The following is a 22,200-nucleotide window of genomic DNA, read 5'->3' as shown; positions in this document are numbered from 1 at the left end:
ATATAACAATACATATTTAATATAATAAATATATAATAAATAGTTTCCCAGAACTTTAGTAACAAAAGAATGATGGAAATGAACATGAGACAATAATACCTGAAGAGAGAGAGAGAGAGATACTGGAGGGTAGAGAAAGATAGAGTAGCAAAAGAGAACAGGTAGAGTAGTGGTAGAGTAGAGGTAGAATAGAATACAGGTAGAGTAGAGGTAGAGCAGTGATAAGGTAGAGGTAGAGTAGAGGTGGATAGAGTGGGGGTAGAGTAGTATGATATCATAGAGGTAGAGTAGAATAGAGGTGGCGTAGAGTAGAGTAGAGGTAGAATAGAGTAGAGGTTAAGTAGAGGTAGAATCGAGTAGAGGTTAAGTAGAGGTAGAATCGAGTAGAGGTCGAGTAGAAAAGGATAGAGGTTGAGTAGAGGTTGAGTAGAGGTAGAATAAAGTAAAGGTATAATAGAGTAGAGGTTGAGTAGAGGTAGAATAGAGTAAAGGTAGAATAGAGTAGAGGTAGAATAGAGTAGAGGTTGAGTAGAGGTAGAATAGAGTAAAGGTAGAATAGAATACAGGTAGAATAGAGTAGAGGTTGAGTAGAGGTAGAATAGAGTAAAGGTAGAATAGAATACAGGTAGAATAGAGTAGAGGTTGAGTAGAGGTAGAATAGAGTAAAGGTAGAATAGAGTAGAGGTTGAGTAGAGGTAGAATAGAGTAGAGGTAGAGTAGAGGTTGAGTAGAGGAGAGGTAGAGGTAGAATAGAGTAGAGGTAGATGTAGAATAGAGGTAGAGTAGAGTCTAGGTAGAATAGAGTAGAGGTAGAGGTAGAATAGAGTAGAGGTAGAGTAGAATAGAATAGATGTAGAGTAGAATAGAGTATAGACTAGTAGACTATTCTGTTATTATCTCACCCTCTCACTGGACATTAACCCTGAATGATCAACAGCAAAACAACACAAAACAGAATCCGATTTGAGTCTTTTTTCCACTATTTACCTACACCTGCTTTACACCGGGCGTGGCCAGCGCACGCTCAGTATGCGGGGTGTATGTGGGGTGTGTGTGTGGCGTGTGTGTGGGGTGTGTGGGGTGGGGTGTGTGTGTGTGTGTGTGGGGGGGGGGGGGGGTGGGGGGTGTGTGGGGGGTGTGGGATGTCGGGGGGGATTCCTGCCAAACTATTTGTAGCCCGACCCACTGACCCAGCCCACACACACCAGCAACTGTTTTTCCACCGGGACTCATTCAAAGGTTTGTTCTCCAAAGTGCTGCTTACGTCAACTCATTTCACCCATTGATTGATTGGTTGATTGATTGATTGATTGATTGATTGATTGATTGATTGGTTGATTGATTGATTGATTGATTGATCGATCACCTGCTTTGTCGCTGCTCTTGTAGAGGTGTAGATCTCCGTCCAGGCGCGTAATTCCACGGCTGAATTCCACTATAATGCTACACCGAACATAAAAATAGATGGACGGACTGATTATATGTATGGATGGGTAAAAAAATAGAAACAATAAAATGGTAATACATGGAAAAATGGGAAAATATAAAAAAAAAAACACGATTAACATGTACACAATAGGAACCTGGCTTTTTACACTAAACCTAATGACAAACCAGAACCAGAATGAATTTATTCCGCCAGGTGCATGAACATGGGCTGGAAATTTGTTGTGATTACTGCTTCGCACGTTACAAAAAGCTTAACAATCTGAGGAAAAATATGAATAAAATAATAAAATAAAACAGATTAAAAGGTAAATCAAAAACGAGTTGAAAAATAATGGAAATTGGCCAAATATACACAAATAGCCAAATAAAAGCAAAACAAGAAATGTGTGTGTGTGTGTGTGTGTGTGTGTGTGTGTGTGTGTGTGTGTGTGTGTGTGTGTGTGTTTCAGGCGGTCTATGACTTGTGTCCAGTCCAAGCGATCTGGCGTTGAGCGGGGGGAAGACCAGAGGAGTAAATATTTCAGGCTATGATGAGCGACCGTTCTCAGGTGTGTGGGACGGTGCAGAAGGAAGGCGTGGCAGAGGGGACCAGGAAGGGGTGAGCGCCGGGCAACCTGTCCATGATAAAAGAGACCAATGGACCCTAGTAGGGCCTGGAGGCTGTGGGCGTGACAGTGTGTGTGTGTGTGTGTGTGTGTGTGTTTATGTTTATAGAATTTGACATGCATGGCCCTGACCCCAGTCCCAGTATCTGTCTTGGGCCGATCCCATAATAAAACTAAAATGCTGGACTGGATAAAGTAAGAAGTAAGATGATCCTCTAACACTGCGATGCTCCAAGTGGGGCCCGTGAAAAGTAAAACAAAAACAACAAATAATAATTATTTACATTTACATTCATTTGTGTCCTCTGAAGGGGTACGTTTTTTACATTTTTATAAATATAATATTTTTATGATACATATCCATCCATCTCTCTTGATTTGGGTTTGATATGTTGTGTTGCCACGACGTTACTTGTTCATTTAATTGAATACATTGATTTTATATTCTGTATTTTGAAATGATGCAATACAAATATTTCAAACACACTTCCCTTGGTGTGGGTTTGTTTTGCCACATGGAGAAGTATGAGAAATAGCACTGATAGTCAATATTTTTGGGGGACATGCGTGAGGGGGTCCTGGGTTCATTTTCTCCCATATCCTTGGTTCTTGGTCCTTGGTTGAAAAAAACTTTGAGAACCCCTGATTGAACAGGTCAGGTCTGCAGTTTGGGACATGACTGTTGCAACATAACGTGGGGAGGCGTCAAGTCGGCCACCTGATAACAATACAGTTTGATATTATCATTAGTATTGTCATTATATTGAAGTCGTATCAGTCATGTTGGCGACGTGTGTCTTTAAGGAAGTGCTTGTTGGAAGGGTTTTTTCAGCACTTTGAGCTCGGTACTTTTCCAGGTCCACCTTAAGAGAAGTGCAACAAATAAAACCAAATGGCTCATTTAAATCGTTGGCAAAGAGAAAAAATATCGTATCGGTATCTGCAGACACTCTAGATTTCTGTATCGGAGAGTTAAAAGTGGTTTTGTTCCGTCTCATTGAATTCGGCCCTGAATCATCGCTATGAACGACGGGAGCGTTGTGGAAATAGATCCTGAAAACAACAGATGATTCAAAAGGAGTTATGAGACTGCGTCGGTTATAACTTCAGGATATTCCAGGCGAGGTGCGGTCGTGAGTCAAACTAGGATCCCGTCGACAACTGGGATGGCACCGCGTCCACTCGAGCTGTCGCCATGGTAACGAGCGCTAAGCGTCACCGTCGGCTTAAAATTCCCCTTGAATTTGGATGAGAAGATGCGGTCGTAGAATCTAAACAGTTGTAAATCGTGATTGCGACTTGCTCAAACAATTATGAATTATCTCATCATTTGTATTAATTATTCATTATTTCATATCAGGCGATTCAAATACTAATTATAGCAGCAGCTCCGATGACATCATCACATTACATGATTCTGACTGAGCTGCAATCTATAATATTTAGTTTATCGTATAAATGAAACAAATGGTGGAAAATATGTGTGTGTGCGTGTGCGTGAACTAAACCCTGGTTTCGTAAGTTTGATGTCGCTTCCACAAAGTCGTCCCTCTCAACATAATAAGCAAGATTTCCGTCCTCCACGCTTCCTCGGTGTCTTGAGGACATGACAACGGCCTTTTTAAGAGCCCCTCGCCTTCGCATGGGGCTGGCCGTTCGCGGCTGCTGCTCATACGGAAGGTGCGTCCGTAAGTGGGGCCCACGGCAGGTGGGCGTGGAATAAAGGTTTTCAGTGCTGATGCTGTCTGACGTGCTTATTGACTAACGCTGTGTGTACAGTGTGTGTCGCGTTCATTGGTTCCTTTGGTTCCTTTGGCATTGGTTGGGCACGACGGACCACTAAGGTCACGGTGCCGACACGTTGCGTTCAGTGTCGGCTTTGGCTGCTTCAGCCTTCGCCCTGGACGGTTACGCGACTGAGGCGTGTTCGGGTCCAGCAGGGAGTGTAGTGTCGGGGGCCTCGGTCCCTGGTACACCAATAGGAGCGTAGCCCCTAATGCCATGGGCACACAACGTGACTTTCAAAGTCGTCAGATCCCTGTACTGTTCACACGACCCAACTTTCTGTCTTGTGATGGGGAATCTTGCAGCCTTGTGGTTCGCACTCCAGACAAGGAAAGTTTATTTGTAGAACACATTTCAACATCAAGGCAATTCAAAGTGCTTTACATAAAACATTAAAAGCATGAAGACAAAGTGCCAACAAACACATTATTAAAGGACATAGAATGGATAAAGTTAAAAAAAATAGAATACATAGAATGCATAGTAAAAAAGAAACACATTGTAAAGTTAAGAAATAGAATGCATAAAATCAAGTAAAAGTGACAGTGCAGTGCAAGAAATTAATATTTGGTTTAGTAAAATCCAGCTGCAAACAGAAAACTCTTCATCCTTGATTTTAAAGAGTTGAGAGTTGCCACAGACCTGCAGTTCTCTGGGAGTTTGTTCCAAATATACGGTGCATAAAAAAGCAAAGCTTCTTCTCCATGTTTAGTTTTGGGGACAGAAAGCAGACCTGTCCCAGACGACATGAGAGGTCTGGATGGTTCATAACGTAGCAGAAGATCAGAAATGTATTTTGGCGCTAAACCTCTCCACGACTGATAAGGAAACGACGCAATACCATAAGGATGATTATTGTTTTTTTTTTTTTCGATTCTTGATCACTGTAAAAAGAACGAATAAAAGCAGAATTTTAATAAGAAATATGTGAAAAACCTAGAGAAGAAGAGGAGAGTTCTGGTCACAGTGGTGCCTGCCGGCGTTTGATGTTTTATTTTTGTTTATTTACTCGTACATTTGATGTAATCCGTGAAACGTTTCTATTTTTTTTTTCATACAAATATGAATTTTGATTTTCCCCCCATTCATTTCCATGTTATTCGTCCATAATGTGAATTACTGTCATCTGGTGGCGAGTAGCGCAAGTCACACTGTAAATGTGAGGGGAGTTTAACAAGACCAAACAATGAGAAATAACATGGTGTCCTGATGAGTTATTTATTTTTACATGTTTAAGAGGTAAACTGTGAAATATCAGCGACAAGGTAAAAAAAAATGACACCGACTGACAAATGTCATCTGAGCACAAGACTTACCTACACATTGTCCCTGATCTGACCAGCAGATGACGCCATTGACCTATGGGTTAAAACGTCCCGACGACGTCCTTCCTATAATCATTTTAAAATAACATGTGATTTAAGTGCACTCCTCCTGTCATTAACACTGTACATAACGAATTTCAATTTAGAATGTTCTCTATATTCTATATCATGACTACATTCTGTTGCCTTTGCTTCATCAGTTGGATGAGGTGGTGAGGTGAGCAAATGGCACTTCTTTTTATTCCTTCCATCTAAAAGTAGATATCAAGAGGTTTATTCTTTCCCTACATATACGTACTTTCATACATATATGCAGTGAAATGTCAATGCAACGCACCCAGTGATTACACACAATATGTCCGAGACTGAACACAGTAGCTACCTAAGAATTTCTACTTGACCAACTAACTGATTCCTAAAACGTAATGCAGTGAGTCGAATACTATAGAATAAAATAAGAATATATAGAATAAAATAAAACAAGATGAAATGAAATAAAATAGAATAGATAAAGGGAATTGGCTTATGTATATGGGAAAGACTTATGCATATGGGATGGGCTAGTTATGTATATACAGATATGTGCATTAATGTGACATGTGAATAAAGTGAGGTAGTGTTTGTGAGATATACAGCACAGTACACAAGAGTACGGCGCAGCAATACGGTAACACCGAACAACCCAGAACAGAGACACAGTATGAGGTACAGTATGCATCGTACAGTACAGTGAGGTAGTGGAGCCTGTGCGTGTGGCACAGTGAGGACCCCTGGTGAGGTCAGCTCCAAATGTGAATATCAACTGACAACTGCGGCGAATAGAATCATTAAATATATATTACTTTGATAAATAATTTGTAATGTTTAAAAAGTACTATATACATAGAAAACAAGCTCTCTCTCTCTCTCTCTCTCTCTCTCTCTCTCTCTCTCTCTCTCTCTCTCTCTCTCTCTCTCTCTCTCTCTCTCTCTCTCTCTCTCTCTCTCTCTCTCTCTCTCTCTCTCTCTCTCTATATATATATATATTACACACACACACACACTGTAAACAATGAATTAAAAAAAATCACAAAATGGATCCAAATAATCTAATTTCAAAGCGAAAATACAAAAAAAAATTTCACCACACGACTGACACAAACCGCTTTGGACTTGCGTTGTTACAGTTTACTGGGTTCTGATTGGACGACCAAACTGGAGTCAACACTGACAAATCAGAGCGTTGCTGCAAAGCTTTATATCACATCTGCTGAGTTGCTGCGTCATTTTCTGCTTGTTGGAAACCGCTTGAACCATGTCTGGAAGAGGTAAACAAGGCGGCAAAGCCAGGGCGAAGGCCAAGACTCGCTCCTCCCGCGCCGGACTCCAGTTCCCCGTCGGCCGCGTCCACCGGCTGCTGCGCAAAGGCAACTACGCCCAGCGCGTCGGCGCCGGCGCCCCCGTCTACCTGGCGGCCGTGCTGGAGTATCTGACCGCTGAGATCCTGGAGTTGGCTGGAAACGCCGCCCGTGACAACAAGAAGACCCGCATCATCCCCCGTCACCTGCAGCTGGCCGTCCGCAACGACGAGGAGCTCAACAAGCTGCTGGGCGGCGTCACCATCGCCCAGGGCGGCGTCCTGCCCAACATCCAGGCTGTGCTGCTCCCCAAGAAGACCGAGAAGGCCGCCAAGGGGAAGTAAATCGACCGGACCACTTCCAGAAACAACCCAAAGGCTCTTTTAAGAGCCGCCCACATTTCTGTACAGGGCAGATCTTGCAAACCTTCATTAGTACAACATTGTTTCCTACCTGATTATCCTTCAATTCAAGGAAGTGATGTTAATCACACATCAGTACTTAAACATCATGCAATCCAGGTCGCTTGGAAGCTCAATAACCGCAGTTCCTTGACACCAATCACAACCAATATGTTGAATATTATGTTTCCTTTAATACATTATGTTTAATCCGTGTAAACATATTTGAACGTTATTGTCCGTGACTCTCGGAGTTTTCAAACACACCAGCTGCTCGGCACTGGACCAATCCGGACATAGCGCGAGTGGCGCCACCACTGACAATTTGGCCTTTTGTATTTTGAATCTTCTGTAATTAACTTAATTCTCCTGAAATCGTCCAAAATATCACATTCATACGTTTTGTATTTAAATGGCGATGCACGTGTTTCCCTGCTTGTTTATTTAAATATTCACTGTATTTTGTCTTCAAATGCCCACAATAACGGTGGATTAACTTGATTAGTCTTAAATTATTTCACTTCATTTTTGATAAAAACACATTTGTGGTGATAAATGTTAAAATAACTTTGATAAAGATCCCATCTTTTTTTTTTATCATTCTCGACCACAAAAAAAGAGCATGCCATTCAAATTGCTCTAATATTCTAACCATGCACTGCATTAATCTTAATATAAGTGTTTTTAATAATCTGATAAAAGTACATTTCTGAATATTTGTTCTCAAAACTCAGTCTCTGTGTTGAAGTCCTCGAAACCAACTGACGCATGCCCAGTGTGGCTTGCAGACTCTACCCAATCACTTTGAGGGAGTCACCGAGCGTAATTTGCATCAAAAATCTATAAATGAAGCAGCACCACGGCTAGCAGATCATCGTTGTCGTGTATCCCCGCACCGTTATCATGCCTGAACCCGCCAAGTCAGCGCCCAAGAAGGGCTCCAAGAAAGCCGTGTCGAAGACCACCAGCAAGACCGGCAAGAAGCGCCGCAAGACCAGGAAGGAGAGCTACGCCATCTACGTGTACAAAGTGCTGAAGCAGGTCCACCCCGACACCGGGATCTCCTCCAAGGCCATGGGCATCATGAACTCGTTCGTCAACGACATCTTCGAGCGCATCGCCGGTGAGGCCTCTCGCCTGGCCCACTACAACAAGCGCTCCACCATCACGTCCAGGGAGATCCAGACCGCCGTCCGCCTGCTGCTCCCCGGAGAGCTGGCCAAGCACGCCGTGTCCGAGGGCACCAAGGCCGTCACCAAGTACACCAGCTCCAAGTAATCTGAGCTGTCAGCTTCTCAAACCAAAGGTCCTTTTCAGGACCACCCACACTGTCCAACAAAGGCTTCTCCGTGGATTAAATGAAAATGTATATTTTGGTATATTTTGGTATGTACTATCTTATATATGTATTATGGTTTATTTGGTCATACACAAAATGAATTTAATGAAATGTATTTAATATTTGCATCTACATATATTTACATTGTCAGCTTAAAATAACTTGCATCAATCAACGGCACAGGGAGGAAAAACAGCATTCGATCGCAAAGGTAAAGATGCTGCAGTAAATAAGTGAAAAAGACAACATTGTGGAACAGCTACTTAGCATTGGCTCACAAACACAGTGAAATGACTGGTCAATGGCATGTATTCACTGACAAGTATACTTTACAACCCTAAAACAGTGTCAAATGAAGGGCCATTCTGAATTAACATGTATTCCTACAAATCTCTGCATGTTCCTTGGGTTTTTAGTTCATGAAAAACTTCTTGACTGAAGTAGATCCCTTAAGTCTTCAGGGATCTACATCGATGTTTGACACTATATAGAACACTAATTAAATTGCGATAAATGTAGCCGTTCATGTTGAATAAATCTTTGTAGGTATCATGCACACAAATCATTAAGAAGGAAGCTCTTTACAGTGGACGTGGGGGGCCCTGAAAAGGGCCTTTGTTTGGTGGGGCTGTTGCAGAGTTTAACCGCCGAAGCCGTACAGGGTGCGTCCCTGCCTCTTCAGGGCATAGACCACATCCATGGCGGTGACGGTCTTTCTCTTGGCGTGCTCGGTGTAGGTGACGGCGTCACGGATGACGTTCTCCAGGAACACCTTGAGAACACCGCGGGTCTCCTCGTAGATCAGACCGGAGATACGCTTGACGCCGCCGCGGCGAGCCAGGCGGCGGATAGCGGGCTTGGTGATTCCCTGGATGTTATCGCGAAGAACTTTGCGGTGACGCTTGGCGCCTCCTTTGCCGAGTCCCTTGCCTCCTTTGCCGCGACCGCTCATGTTTGCAGAGAGAGTAGAACGAGCTGTAGTGACGCCCTGTCCGTCAGTCCGTGGTGTTAAAGCTTCACAGCGGACGTAGAGGAGGCCACACTGGCGAGACTGTTCCCGTCCAACTGTCATCAGTACTTTATCTGAACATGAAATACAATAATATCTGAAAAATGAACAATAAATGTTAATGATAATATTACAGACAAAATGCAGCTCTGCCTATTTTCAATCAGTAACTACTCTTTTTCCTTAGGTATTTAGCCACTTCATTTTAAAATAACTCACAATATAATTTGCATTTTCACTGTGTTCTTTGTTCCAAATGAATTACATTCATTTTACATTTCATTAGTAACATTTCTATGTTGCAGAACTGACATTCATCTCCAGTGTGATGTTTTTTGACAAATCAGATAAGGGCAGATGGAAAAACAAAGTATATGATTGTGATTCCATCTACAATTTTACTAAAACATAACTTCATTGTATGGACCATACAAATGTATAATAAAACTCCATGATATTAAGTATAAAGCATTATGCCACATTTATTTCATTTCACTCAATCCCTAATCAGACCCTACATGCTGTGTGCCCTTCACTACATTTTAAACAGTTTACCATTAAGATGTATTATAAACATGTTCAAACATATTGGAAAATTGTCTCAACGAGTTGTTTGATGACAAACGTTGATGTTTGCTGCCGCCGATGATGGGATAAATTATTTTCAGATTCAAATATGTGGTTTTCCTCATACGACTGTTCATTAAACGGTTGTTTGTATTTGATATTAAATTACTTTTACTAAATTGTTATCTTTCCTCAACATTGTCTTATATCTAACACAAAATACATAATTTATGAAAAGATTTTCATGTTATCTTTAACATAATGGGGCATAAATGTAGAGAAAAGGACAAAAAGTTTTTCCAACCATAAATATAAACAATGGCAAATATGAGATGTGCATCCATAGCAAGCTGAACAAGATATTAATTTAATATTAATTTACTTTCATGTTCGATTATTAATGTTAAGAGAAGCTATCTTTCAGTAAATTGGATATTGCTGCCCAAATGGAGCATAATAGTAGGCTTGCAGGCGATTTTGAGTCGAGAGGATCAGTTCCTTAATCCCTCTACCAACCGCTTTATCGTACTAGGACTCGTGGGACTAGATCGTTCGCGTTATTGACGGGAGAGCCTTTGCTCTTCACGTAACGCGAAGGGCCACGCAAAACCTGACCTCAGCCTATCCCCATATCGTTACGAGGAGCCGGTATCGGAACGACCAGCTTGTCATGCTGCAATGAATTAGGCTCTTGGATTACGATGTGGTGGCTCTTAAAAGAGCCGTTTGTTTGAGGTGTAGTGGGTGGGTTTAGGCGCGCTCTCCGCGGATGCGGCGGGCCAGCTGGATGTCCTTGGGCATGATGGTGACTCTCTTGGCGTGGATGGCGCACAGGTTGGTGTCCTCGAACAGACCGACCAGGTAAGCCTCGCTGGCCTCCTGAAGAGCCATGACGGCGGAGCTCTGGAAGCGCAGGTCGGTCTTGAAGTCCTGAGCGATCTCTCGGACCAGGCGCTGGAAGGGCAGCTTGCGGATGAGCAGCTCGGTGGATTTCTGGTAACGACGGATCTCTCTGAGAGCCACGGTACCGGGCCTGTAACGGTGAGGCTTCTTGACGCCGCCGGTGGCCGGGGCGCTCTTACGGGCAGCTTTGGTGGCAAGCTGCTTCCTGGGAGCCTTTCCTCCGGTGGATTTACGGGCGGTCTGCTTGGTCCTGGCCATGGTTGAAGTTTCTCTCGAGGGTTTGAGAACAAGAATGCGTCGCGTTGACGGCGCTGAGATATTTATAGTCCTTGCGGCGCTAGTGCTGTGTGCTGATTGGTCCGTGGCGGTAACCACGTGACCGTGAATGACGAAAGTTCCGCCAAAAACATGACGTTTTTAATCTCAGTTATTTCCTATAAACACTGATGATATGTATTTAAAATGTCATGGAGTGAAAAAAAAACAAACAATGTAATGTAATTCGGGAAAACTATATATATGAAGTGAAATCTTATCCTATCACATCAACATCAACACATCAAATAACTACGAATGAATAATTATTTAACATTTACTTTGTTTTTATACAAAAAATGTAGAACGCTTTTTTCAAATATTTATTTAAAAAGTGTGTGTGTGTGTGTGTGTGTATTGTATCATAAAATATATACCGTATTAGAATATATTTATAACTAGTATTATTAATTAGCATTGTAATTACTTTCTATTATGAATACAAATTGTAAAGTATTATTATATATTGTAAGTGCTGTGCCAACATTGAGTGTTATTTTCCATTGAACGTGGATATATTGTGATTATTGTTCGTAAAACAGCCATTTAACAAGTTGTTGTAGACGAGCTCTCTACGAGGGTGTGGGTGGCTCTGAAAAGAGCCTTTGTGTGTGTGGAGCAGGATGAAGTGAATTTACTTCTTCTTGGGAGCTGCCTTCTTGGCTGCTTTGGGCTTCGCGGCCTTCTTCGCCGGAGCTTTCTTAGCAGCGGGTTTCTTGGCGGCGGGTTTCTTGACAGCGGGTTTCTTGGGGCTTTTGAGCGACTTCTTGGAGCTTTTAGCCGCCTTCTTGGGGCTCTTGGCGGGTGGTTTGTTGGCTTTCTTGGGTGACTTCTTGGCGGCTGTAGCCTTCTTAGCTGGACTCTTGATGGGCTTCTTGGCCGCAGCGGGCTTCCTGGCTGCAGCGGGCTTCTTGGCTTTGGGAGCGACGGCTTTCTTAGCGGGCTTCTTGGTGTCCGCCTTGTTGATCTTGAAGGATCCGGAGGCTCCGCTCCCCTTGACCTGGACCAGGGTTCCATTAAGCACCAGGCCCTTGAGGGCGATCCTTACACGGGACTTGTTCTTCTCCACGTCGTAGCCGTCGGCAGCCAGAGCCTTCTTGACGGCGGCCAGAGAGACGCCGCTGCGCTCGTTGGAGGCGGACACCGCTTTGACGATCATGTCTCTCACGCTAGGTCCTGTCTTCTTGGGAGCAGGAGCCTTCTTCTTGGGGGCTTTGACCGGAGCGGCTGGAGCGACTTCTGCCATTGTTCCTTCTCTTCAGGCGGATTGACAAAGTTCACTGTGGAGTCTGAGCAGATTGAGGCTGGAACGAGGCGGGGGCTGGACTTAAACACACCATGAGAACCGCAGGGACTCAAGCAGTGTAGTTGTTCGCGCTGCGGCAGAAACGTCTCCTCACTTTGTGTTTTCTCCGCTGACTTTTGGGGATAAAATACACGGATCCAGTGAGTTCTGGGGCTATAACGTGTAACGGACACAAAGACAACTTGTTACCGTTCAATAAAAATGTACATTTAGTGCCGGAGACCGAAGCCTTGTTGTAAAGGACACTGAAAAGCTGCGTTTTGCAGCACGGAAAGGTTGACTTCACGTGTCCACTTGTTTGTATTTTTACTTTTTAAACAATTTAAACAGAAAACAAGAACAAAAACAAATGTCGCTCATTTAGTAGAGATGTTGGACAAGGGGCATGAGGCGAAATGAGTCCTCCAGTCCGATGTGTGATCTATTAAACACACACTTTCTCCTCGCCTTTAAACACACATGCAGCGGCGGTGATAGATCAACCTTCATTTCCTCAATTTATTACATTCGATTTTCAAATCGAATTGTGATGACGAAACAACTTTATTTTAAAACAAATGACTGATGAGGATGAGGAACATCGAGCAACATTGTCTAATGTTACTTTATCAGGTAATATTCATTACACTTCCACATCACATTTGGGACACTGATCGTTTGCTGAGCTGTTGGGACATTGAACCACGTCAAGTCATGATTATTGATCTTACAAATATTTATTTTATCTTTTTACACCAATCGCTGGATAAGAATATCGGTGGAGATCTGAGATTGAAGTGACGAAGCAAAACAACTCAGTGTATTCAATATATGTACACATTGTAATTTATTAAGTATACGTTTAATGGCACCGAAAGAGCACCCGGAGAAACTGAAAACCGAACAATTTTCTTAATTCACAGGAAGGGAATAGTCTGAGGTGAGCCTTCTGGCAACATTTATTTGTAGATAATATATTATATAATAACATCGCAGTTAGAATGACCTTAATTACCAGTATACATATTGTGGTGCAATACTGCCATTAATGGTTTGTAGTTTTTCCCCTGCCAGTTTAGTATGTAAATGGTATTACATTTGTGATCAGTGCGACTCATTCCAAACTAGGGCCGAAGAAGAAAGCTCTTTACAGGGGACTTGGGGGGCCCTGAAAAGGGCCTTTGTTCAGTGGAGCTGTTGCAGAGTTTAACCGCCGAAGCCGTACAGGGTGCGTCCCTGCCTCTTCAGGGCATAGACCACATCCATGGCGGTGACGGTCTTTCTCTTAGCGTGCTCGGTGTAGGTGACGGCGTCACGGATGACGTTCTCCAGGAACACCTTGAGAACACCGCGGGTCTCCTCGTAGATCAGACCGGAGATACGCTTGACGCCGCCGCGGCGAGCCAGGCGGCGGATAGCGGGCTTGGTGATTCCCTGGATGTTATCGCGGAGAACTTTGCGGTGACGCTTGGCGCCTCCTTTGCCGAGTCCCTTGCCTCCTTTACCGCGACCGCTCATGTTTGCAGAGAGAGTAGAACAAGCTGTAGTGACTCCCTGTCCGTCAGTCCGTGGTGTTAAAGCTTCACAGCGGACGTAGAGGAGGCCACACTGGCCCTACGCTGCAGGTCTACAAACATGGTTTCGTCTTTCCGCTGAGAAATGATCAACGGGACGAGACTGTTCTGTTCCAACCGTCTTCAGTACTTTATTTTGGAGTTGAATTAAATAATATCGGAAAAATCTGAAAAAGTTGCTGTTCTATTTGAAGGTATTTAGCCACTTCATTTTTAAATATCTCACAATAAAATTTGAATTTTCACTGTTTTCTTTGTTCCAATTGAAGTTGATTCATTTTAAATTTCATTCGTAACATTTCTATGTTGCACAACTGACTTATTCGTTTCCAGTGTGATGTTTTTTGACAAATCAGATAAGGGCAGATGGAAAAACAAAGTATAAGATCCTGATCCATTTACAGTTTTACTAAAACATTAATCAATGATAGGAACCATACAAAGGTATGTTACAACTTCATGATATAACATTTATAGCATTATTCCACATTAGTTCATTTCACTTAATCCATTATTACACCCTACATGCTGTGTGTGTGTGTGTGTGTGTGTGTGTGTGTGTGTGTGTGTGTGTGTCCCTCTCTACATTTTAAACAGTTTACCATTATGATGTATTATAAACATGTTCAAACATACTGGAACTTTGTGTGACAACGTTTGATGACAAACGTTGATGTTTTTTCCCCAATAGTTTGAAGCCTCTGAGGCCAGTCCACGATGATTTACAGCCATCTAGCGGCGGAGACGTGTAACTACATGAAACTTACAGAAAGACAATCATTTATTTTAGAAAAGTCATGATTCTTGAAATGGAACTGCATAATGGTAGGAGGGTGAGGGGGATGAATGAATAAAATAATGCATTTGTTTGTGGGGTATTTAATTTGAAATTAAGTTTTGAGTTAAGTCATCTGAGTGAAGTTCTGCTTTGTGACGTTCTGCAGAAGGTCCAGATCCACTTGGCACGGTCCACTACTGCTTCTAGGAGTAAAACAAACTGTTTATTGTTGTTAGTAAATGTTTGTGAATCGAAGTTTATAATATTATTAAAACGATATAATTAGATACAGTACATACGCCACAGACCCCATTTGATCAGATTTAGTCTTTGGGATCCAAAGGAATCTTTTCAACTAGTATACGCTTTGCTGGGGACCCCCTGGAACATCTTGGGGCAAAATATTTCCTGCAGCTCCTGTGTCTCCGTGAAGCTTGTGTTTTGTGGAGAAACTCAACCTGATTTCACCAAAGTTTCCTAAGGGCGGCACAGGGTTTAGCTCTATGTGATGAGCTCTTAATTATGGTTTTGAAACCAGATTTCTCATATCCAGCACACATTCTTGTTGTTCTAGAGTGGTCCTCCAGTGGTGTGATGTAGAGGAGCAGAGCGTCCGCCTGCAGATGGTGACATCATCTTTAACCATAGCCTCATGTCAAGAGAAACCAGTGAAGATGATGTCAGAGCAGCTGGAACCAGGAAGGCGCTGTAGTGTGACAGGTTCAGACGCTGCCGTCACATGTTCCAGTCCCAGTTTTCCATCGGAGTCAGCGCAGAGTTTCCTTTGATCGGAGGAGACGACGTCTTGTTAAGACTCAGTGGCTTGAAGAGTTAAGCACTTGATGAAAGTTTCTGGTTTGTCCATTTGAGAGTTTGATTCCTGGGTGAGCTTTTTTTTTAAGCGCCTGTAGAGCTTCTGACATATATGAACAACCCACCCATGACATATCAAAATACAATTTTAAAGAATAAAAACAAATCGCCATACAGCTGGTTTTTCGTAACAATTCATAACATGAAAGGTAAACAAGAATATTATTGTGATTCCTCTTGTAGCTTGTGGAGCGGTCATTTGGTCTCCTCTACTGACCTAAATATTTCCTTTTCTTGGAAATTGGAATGGTCTTAAATTAATTTAGTCTCTAAAAATGTTAGTTGATTTATCTGCAGATGAATATAAGCAATGACCTATTCCTCACAGACTAAAGCAACAGATAACCAGAAAGATTCGCAACTGCAGTTGAGTTTTATGTGATTCCCCTATAGCTTGATGACGATGAAGCCAATTCTCAATCTTTTGCTTCCATTTAGTGGCTGAGAGATGTAACTGCACCCGACGGTGCCACGCTCCAATTTTACCACGACAAATTCCTCATTTTGGGAAAATATATTTGTTGAGTCTGATTCTGATTGTATAGTACATTTGTGTAGTACAGTTTATACAAAAGTACGATTCAAAATTCAAGAAAGCAGTGTCACCAAGTGTCGCTTCTCCTGGATCGGTCTTTTCTCCAAGTACAGTTAATAAGGTGAAATAAAGGGTCAATATGGATCATAATGTTAGAGAAAATCGGACATGTGTTTTGGTCCTCAACCATTGAATGATTTCTAATCAAGCAACATTTTACAATCAATTCAGTGAAACACTGGATGAAGGTGCAGAGTCCGGAGGACTGGTGTAATGTATTCAGTTTCCTTTCCAATACAGTGTAGAATGTACATTCAAGTTAGACGAGTCCAATTAACAAAAATGTCTGACCAGCTGAGTCGCAGCTGTTCAACTCGGCGGCACCAGATTTAAAGTTATATTGTTTAATTAATAAAATTTTTTTTTCAAGAAAGCAGTGTCACCAAGTGTTGCTCCTCCTGGATTGGTCTTTTCTCCACTTACAGTTAGCAGACCAGGTCCAGGCCACTGAAAGATTTCTAATCAAGCAGCATTTTAAAAGCAATTCAGTGACACACTGGAGGAAGGTGCAGGAACCTGGCGTAATGTATGGAGGACTGGTGTAATGTATTCAGTTTCCTTAATATAGTGTTGAATGTACATTTAAGCTAGACGAGTCCGATTCACCAAAATGTCTGAGCAGCTATGAGTCACAGCTGTTCAACTCTGTCGTACCAGGTTGAAAGTTATATTGTTTAATTGGAAGGGAAAAGGAAAGGGAAAAGGACCCAACCCTCACCTCCAGTTACAGACCCATAAGCCTTATTAATCGCGACCTTAAGATTATAAGTAAAACACTAACCAACAGAATTAGAAAAAGTCATCCCATTTATAATTCACCCAGACCAAACAGGCGTTGTCAAAGGCAGACACTCATCCAGCAATATGCGCCGTTTATTCAGTCTGATGCTCATATCTAAAAGGAACAACTTAAATACTATCATTGCCCCCTCTGATGCCGAAAAAGCATTCGATAGAGTGAATTGGACAAATCGCTTTTCAATCCTCAACAAATTTGGCTTTGGAGAGTCCCTCATTCAATGGATCAGAATCCTCTACAACTCTCCATCTGCTTTTGTCATTACCAATGGTTACAGCTCACATCGTTTCACTCTACACCGCGGCACAAGACAACTATTTTATTTACTATTCGCCACCTTTATTGAACCCCTCGCGGCGGCTATTTGTCAAAACAGTAATTTTGTAGGCATACAAACAGGTCTGTTCACAAAATCAGTTTGTATGCAGACGATATCCTACTGTACATACGGAACCCAATATCATCACTAGTGCAGGTGTTCAATCTTATATCTAAATTCTCAGCGATCTCAGACTGTTTAATAAATTGGACAAAAACCACAGTCTTACAACTCATTGGGGGGGACTGTAATGCTGCAACCCAGAAACTTCACTTAACAACGGGCAATATTAGATACATTGGTATTGATATCTCCCCCAATCTATCAGATTTGTTTACCCTTAACTTCATTCTATTGCTCAAATCCATTGAAGAAGACCTGATTCGATGGAACAACCTACCCATCTCACTAATTGGTAGGATAGCAGCAGTGAAAATGAATATACTTCCAAAAATAACTATTTTTTCAATGACCCCAGTGCCACCACCCAGTGCCCGCATTGGTTTAATACTCTCGACTCAATAGTCAACAAATTTTATTGGAAATACAAGAAACCGAAAATTAAACTAGCAACACTACAGAAAAACAAAGACTGTAGAGGCCTAACAGCCCCAAACTTCAGATACTACTATCTAGCAAACCATCTTCAATTTATAATGAAATGGTTAAAACCAGAGCAACAACTGGGCCATGGATGGCGAGACATTGAACAATCTGAATGTCAGGAGTTATCATTATCCGATCTTCCAGTCCTTACTTAATCAATAAGGAAACATAATTGCTTTAAAAACCCACTTATCACAACAACTATGTCAGCCTGGTGGAAATTCTTCAAACTCAGTGGTCACTCTCTATCTCCAAATAAATTCAAGCCAATCTGGCACATCCCAGATTTTGTGGTTAAAAACAGACCGATAATCTCCAGGTCTTGGAAATGACAAGGGATTACTCATCTGGAACACATTTTTGAAAACAATTCACTTATATCCTTCCCAACTTTAACCCAAAGGAATAATATCGGTGGCCACGGCTTCCTTCAATTCGTTCAATTACAGCAGTCTCTAAAAGTTAAAATCAAATTGACGAACAACATCCTACAACCACCTGAAATGATTGAACATCTCACTCATATCGGTCACTTGAAAAATCCCTTTTCCAGAATATACAAACTTTTACTAAAAATAGACGACACATTATCTCAACCTACAATGAAATGGGAAAGAGACCTTGCTGTTCCCACCAATATCAACCTGTGGAAGCTTATTTGCAACAACACCTTTTCTATGACCCGCATCTCCAAAATGCAACTCATCCAATATACGATTTTGCAAGGCCATATCACGGAACACAAAATGTTCAAAATGGGTTTTGTGGATGAAGACATTTGCTCCCACTGTTCACTTGATACCAGAGATGACTGCTTTCATGCCTTCTGGCTATAAAATATAACATATATATAATATGTAAGATTCAAACCCTGAGCACCTTCCTGGGTAGCAGGGAGGATGCCACAGACAAAGTTTTTCTACCGCTTCACTTCGTACTGCTTAGTTTTTTGTTCATTATTAATATAGATAATAGAGTTTATCGTTATTTATTTTGTCAGAACCGTGTAATTTGTTGATGCATGGATCGCTATTTTTGTTGTGATTTTGAGCGTGATTATTGCACCAGCCACCGAATGTAAACAAAAACACACCCAAAAAACAATAATAATCCATAGCAAGAACTGAAAAGACCTTCAATCGCCTCAACTAATCCAAGTAAGACTCAATAAAAAAATAAACTGTTAAACAGGTGGACGTAAAGGTTTCGAAGGTACAGACCTGCTGTGTGCAGCACAACCTGAGGACTCCAAGCAGCGCTCAGTAACTTGCGTTGCTCAATGTTTTCTCTTTTTAAGAGACAAACTTCCTTCTCGTATTCTGAAAGCGTTTCTTCCATCAAGCCACAGATGTGCTCCACATCTGCCCTCTCTGGCCGCTGGAGCATTGCCCTCAGCGCCTCCACTCTCTGCAGCATCTCTGCCCGCAGGAGAAACAAAACACCCATCAAACAAATAAATAAAAATACAGATTTAACTTTTGGTAAACATTGGTGCTACGCTAATTAACTAACAGCCCCACCACCTACACTGTTACTGCTGCCGCAGGTGCGTGACATCATTACATAGCGCTGTCGATCCTGGAATTCTGCGTTGTTTGCATTGTTTGTCCAGAAAAAGCGGTTTATAAAATGTCAAAAACACGCCCCTGCTAAACTACTCCGCCTGGAGTATGTGTTCTCCCTTTTTCTACTACCTTTACTTAGCTTGGCTTACAATGTGCAGCCCAACTCATACATAGGTATTGTTAGATACCCTGGAATTGTGTGTACATCTGTGAACCTGTCTGCATTGCCATTATACTGGTATTTGTATTTAGCATTCTACATTTAAATACTTAGTGTATCATGTTATATAATTGATCATATTATACTGAAACAAAATTCTATTGTATGTATATTATAGCTGCTATTGTTTCATATTCTATGACATGTATAGGGTTAAACTGTCACTTTACATTTTGCTCTATTACTTTTGGCACGCCTGTGTGCCAAATACACATACAATGTGTATTGTATATTATAACGGAAATAACACTGACTACATGGTTCCACAGTCACATGAATGAAGTTCTTTAGAGTCTGTTTTATTATCCACTGGGTGGCAGTAGTGGCCGAGTAACTTACCAGTGTGTATCTAATACGCAAAAGGAGGGTTCGCTCTGTATAGAGATGTGTGCGGCTCTTAAAAGAGCCTTTGGTTTGTTTCTGGAAGTGGTCCGGTCGATTTACTTCCCCTTGGCGGCCTTCTCGGTCTTCTTGGGGAGCAGCACAGCCTGGATGTTGGGCAGGACGCCGCCCTGGGCGATGGTGACGCCGCCCAGCAGCTTGTTGAGCTCCTCGTCGTTGCGGACGGCCAGCTGCAGGTGACGGGGGATGATGCGGGTCTTCTTGTTGTCACGGGCGGCGTTTCCAGCCAACTCCAGGATCTCAGCGGTCAGATACTCCAGCACGGCCGCCAGGTAGACGGGGGCGCCGGCGCCGACGCGCTGGGCGTAGTTGCCTTTGCGCAGCAGCCGGTGGACGCGGCCGACGGGGAACTGGAGTCCGGCGCGGGAGGAGCGAGTCTTGGCCTTCGCCCTGGCTTTGCCGCCCTGTTTGCCTCTTCCAGACATGGTTCAAGACGCTGCTTCGGTAGAATGAGCGCAGGGCGCGACGCGACCTGTTATATCCTGCAAGGGAAGCTGCTATTGGTCCGACCTGAACGGAGAGCTCGCGGCTCGCGCGCCGTTAAATCTCCTGTTATGTGATTGGCCCAAACTGAGGCCGCTGACACGCGTCCGTCGCTGATTGGATAAATGATTATTGGAACAAAAATCCGCCAAAACGCAGCTTTTACACGTCGACCTAAATCTACAGAAAAAAAATATTCTAATATGTGGGCTTATTAAATTACTTTTATTAAATTATGTTTCTTTCACAAAATACATAATTTATGAAATTGACAATCTATCTTTAGCACAATGGGACAAAAGATGATCAAGCATAAAAAAAATTTAATAACAAATGTATGACATGCCTTGAGAGCAGCTCAGCAACAGATCATTGTTCAGTAGTTATTGAATATTAAATAATTTTCACGATTTATGATTGTATGTTCAACTGTTTCAGTTAATCGTGCACTGTTACCTAAATTGCAGCAGAAGCGTTTGTTTACAGTCCCTTTTTTTAATGTAATACATTTACTTGTATGTATTTACCAAATAAAAGGATTAAACGCCATTGACAATGTAATGTTGTGACGAGCACAACGTGGGATTGTGCAAACTATGACATTATTGTTGTAAAATCCTGCGTTTGGATCAATACCAACACAGATCAGTTCATTATACTCTCCAAATTAGTTCTATCCTACATGTAGATTTGTGAGACTCGATCGTTCGCGTGATTAACGGGAGAGCCTTTGTGCACGCACGTAAGGCGAAGGGCCCCGCAATACGTGACCGACCCCCATATAGCTACGAGGAGCCGGACGGAGCGACCAGCGTATGTCAGTTATAATGAATTAATCTCTTGAAAGACGATGTGGTGGCTCTTAAAAGAGCCGTTTGCGTCGGAGTGTAGTGGGTGGGTTTAAGCGCGCTCTCCGCGGATGCGGCGGGCCAGCTGGATGTCCTTGGGCATGATGGTGACTCTCTTGGCGTGGATGGCGCACAGGTTGGTGTCCTCGAACAGACCGACCAGGTAAGCCTCGCTGGCCTCCTGAAGAGCCATGACGGCGGAGCTCTGGAAGCGCAGGTCGGTCTTGAAGTCCTGAGCGATCTCTCTGACCAGGCGCTGGAAGGGCAGCTTGCGGATGAGCAGCTCGGTGGATTTCTGGTAACGACGGATCTCTCTGAGAGCCACGGTACCGGGCCTGTAACGGTGAGGCTTCTTGACGCCGCCGGTGGCCGGGGCGCTCTTACGGGCAGCTTTGGTGGCAAGCTGCTTCCTGGGAGCCTTTCCTCCGGTGGATTTACGGGCGGTCTGCTTGGTCCTGGCCATGGTTGAAGTTTCTCTCAAATGGTTTGGAGACAAGAATGAGGCGCAGTCGTGAAGCTGAGATATTTATAGTCCCTGCGGCGCTCGTGCTGTGTGCTGATTGGTCCATGGGTTGTAACGTGACCGTGATTCATGAAAGTTGCGCCAAAACACATTGAATGGTTGAAGTTTTTTTATTTGGTTTATTGAGCTATTTTCTAGAAACACTGATGTTATATATGTAAAATATGTGTCATGGAGTTAAGAAAGCAATATGAATATGATCGAATTATAAAAAAAATATATATATGAAGTGAAATGTTATAATACCACATTAACTTAAATAACTGTGAAATTAATAATTTAATTAATGGAGATT

The 22,200-nt window shown here is 42.6% G+C and overlaps 8 protein-coding genes across 8 annotated transcripts; 2 read left to right on the top strand and 6 right to left on the bottom strand.

Annotated features, from left to right (window-relative positions):
- Positions 1 to 6,458: 6,458 nt before the first annotated feature.
- LOC307247019 (histone H2A-like) lies at positions 6,459 to 6,845 on the top strand (the record flags this gene model as incomplete). Its single annotated transcript, XM_080023073.1, has 1 exon — positions 6,459 to 6,845. The coding sequence occupies one exon, from the start codon at positions 6,459 to 6,461 to the stop codon at positions 6,843 to 6,845; it is 387 nt and encodes a 128-aa protein (XP_079879199.1).
- A 960-nt stretch (positions 6,846 to 7,805) lies between these two features.
- Positions 7,806 to 8,180, top strand: LOC307247021 (histone H2B 1/2-like; the record flags this gene model as incomplete). Its single annotated transcript, XM_080023075.1, has 1 exon — positions 7,806 to 8,180. One exon carries the CDS (start codon positions 7,806 to 7,808, stop codon positions 8,178 to 8,180), a length of 375 nt encoding a protein of 124 aa, XP_079879201.1.
- A 701-nt stretch (positions 8,181 to 8,881) lies between these two features.
- On the bottom strand, positions 8,882 to 9,193 carry LOC307247025 (histone H4; the record flags this gene model as incomplete). The annotated part of the gene is made up of 1 exon (XM_080023079.1): positions 8,882 to 9,193. One exon carries the CDS (start codon positions 9,191 to 9,193, stop codon positions 8,882 to 8,884), a length of 312 nt encoding a protein of 103 aa, XP_079879205.1.
- Positions 9,194 to 10,567: 1,374 nt separating this feature from the next.
- LOC307247015 (histone H3.2) lies at positions 10,568 to 10,978 on the bottom strand (the record flags this gene model as incomplete). The annotated part of the gene is made up of 1 exon (XM_080023069.1): positions 10,568 to 10,978. The coding sequence occupies one exon, from the start codon at positions 10,976 to 10,978 to the stop codon at positions 10,568 to 10,570; it is 411 nt and encodes a 136-aa protein (XP_079879195.1).
- Positions 10,979 to 11,669: 691 nt separating this feature from the next.
- Positions 11,670 to 12,281, bottom strand: LOC307247014 (histone H1-like; the record flags this gene model as incomplete). Its single annotated transcript, XM_080023068.1, has 1 exon — positions 11,670 to 12,281. The coding sequence occupies one exon, from the start codon at positions 12,279 to 12,281 to the stop codon at positions 11,670 to 11,672; it is 612 nt and encodes a 203-aa protein (XP_079879194.1).
- A 1,245-nt stretch (positions 12,282 to 13,526) lies between these two features.
- LOC307247023 (histone H4) lies at positions 13,527 to 13,838 on the bottom strand (the record flags this gene model as incomplete). Its single annotated transcript, XM_080023077.1, has 1 exon — positions 13,527 to 13,838. One exon carries the CDS (start codon positions 13,836 to 13,838, stop codon positions 13,527 to 13,529), a length of 312 nt encoding a protein of 103 aa, XP_079879203.1.
- Positions 13,839 to 20,089: 6,251 nt separating this feature from the next.
- LOC307247018 (histone H2A-like) lies at positions 20,090 to 20,476 on the bottom strand (the record flags this gene model as incomplete). Its single annotated transcript, XM_080023072.1, has 1 exon — positions 20,090 to 20,476. The coding sequence occupies one exon, from the start codon at positions 20,474 to 20,476 to the stop codon at positions 20,090 to 20,092; it is 387 nt and encodes a 128-aa protein (XP_079879198.1).
- Positions 20,477 to 21,434: 958 nt separating this feature from the next.
- Positions 21,435 to 21,845, bottom strand: LOC307247017 (histone H3.2; the record flags this gene model as incomplete). The annotated part of the gene is made up of 1 exon (XM_080023071.1): positions 21,435 to 21,845. The coding sequence occupies one exon, from the start codon at positions 21,843 to 21,845 to the stop codon at positions 21,435 to 21,437; it is 411 nt and encodes a 136-aa protein (XP_079879197.1).
- Between the last annotated feature and the right edge of the window lie 355 nt (positions 21,846 to 22,200).

Source organism: Zeus faber, assembly GCF_960531495.2.
Source record: "Zeus faber genome assembly, chromosome: 22".
NCBI lineage: Eukaryota > Metazoa > Chordata > Actinopteri > Zeiformes > Zeidae > Zeus > Zeus faber.
The sequence above is the reverse complement of the archived record's forward strand: the minus strand, read 5'-3'. Positions and strand labels throughout refer to the sequence as shown.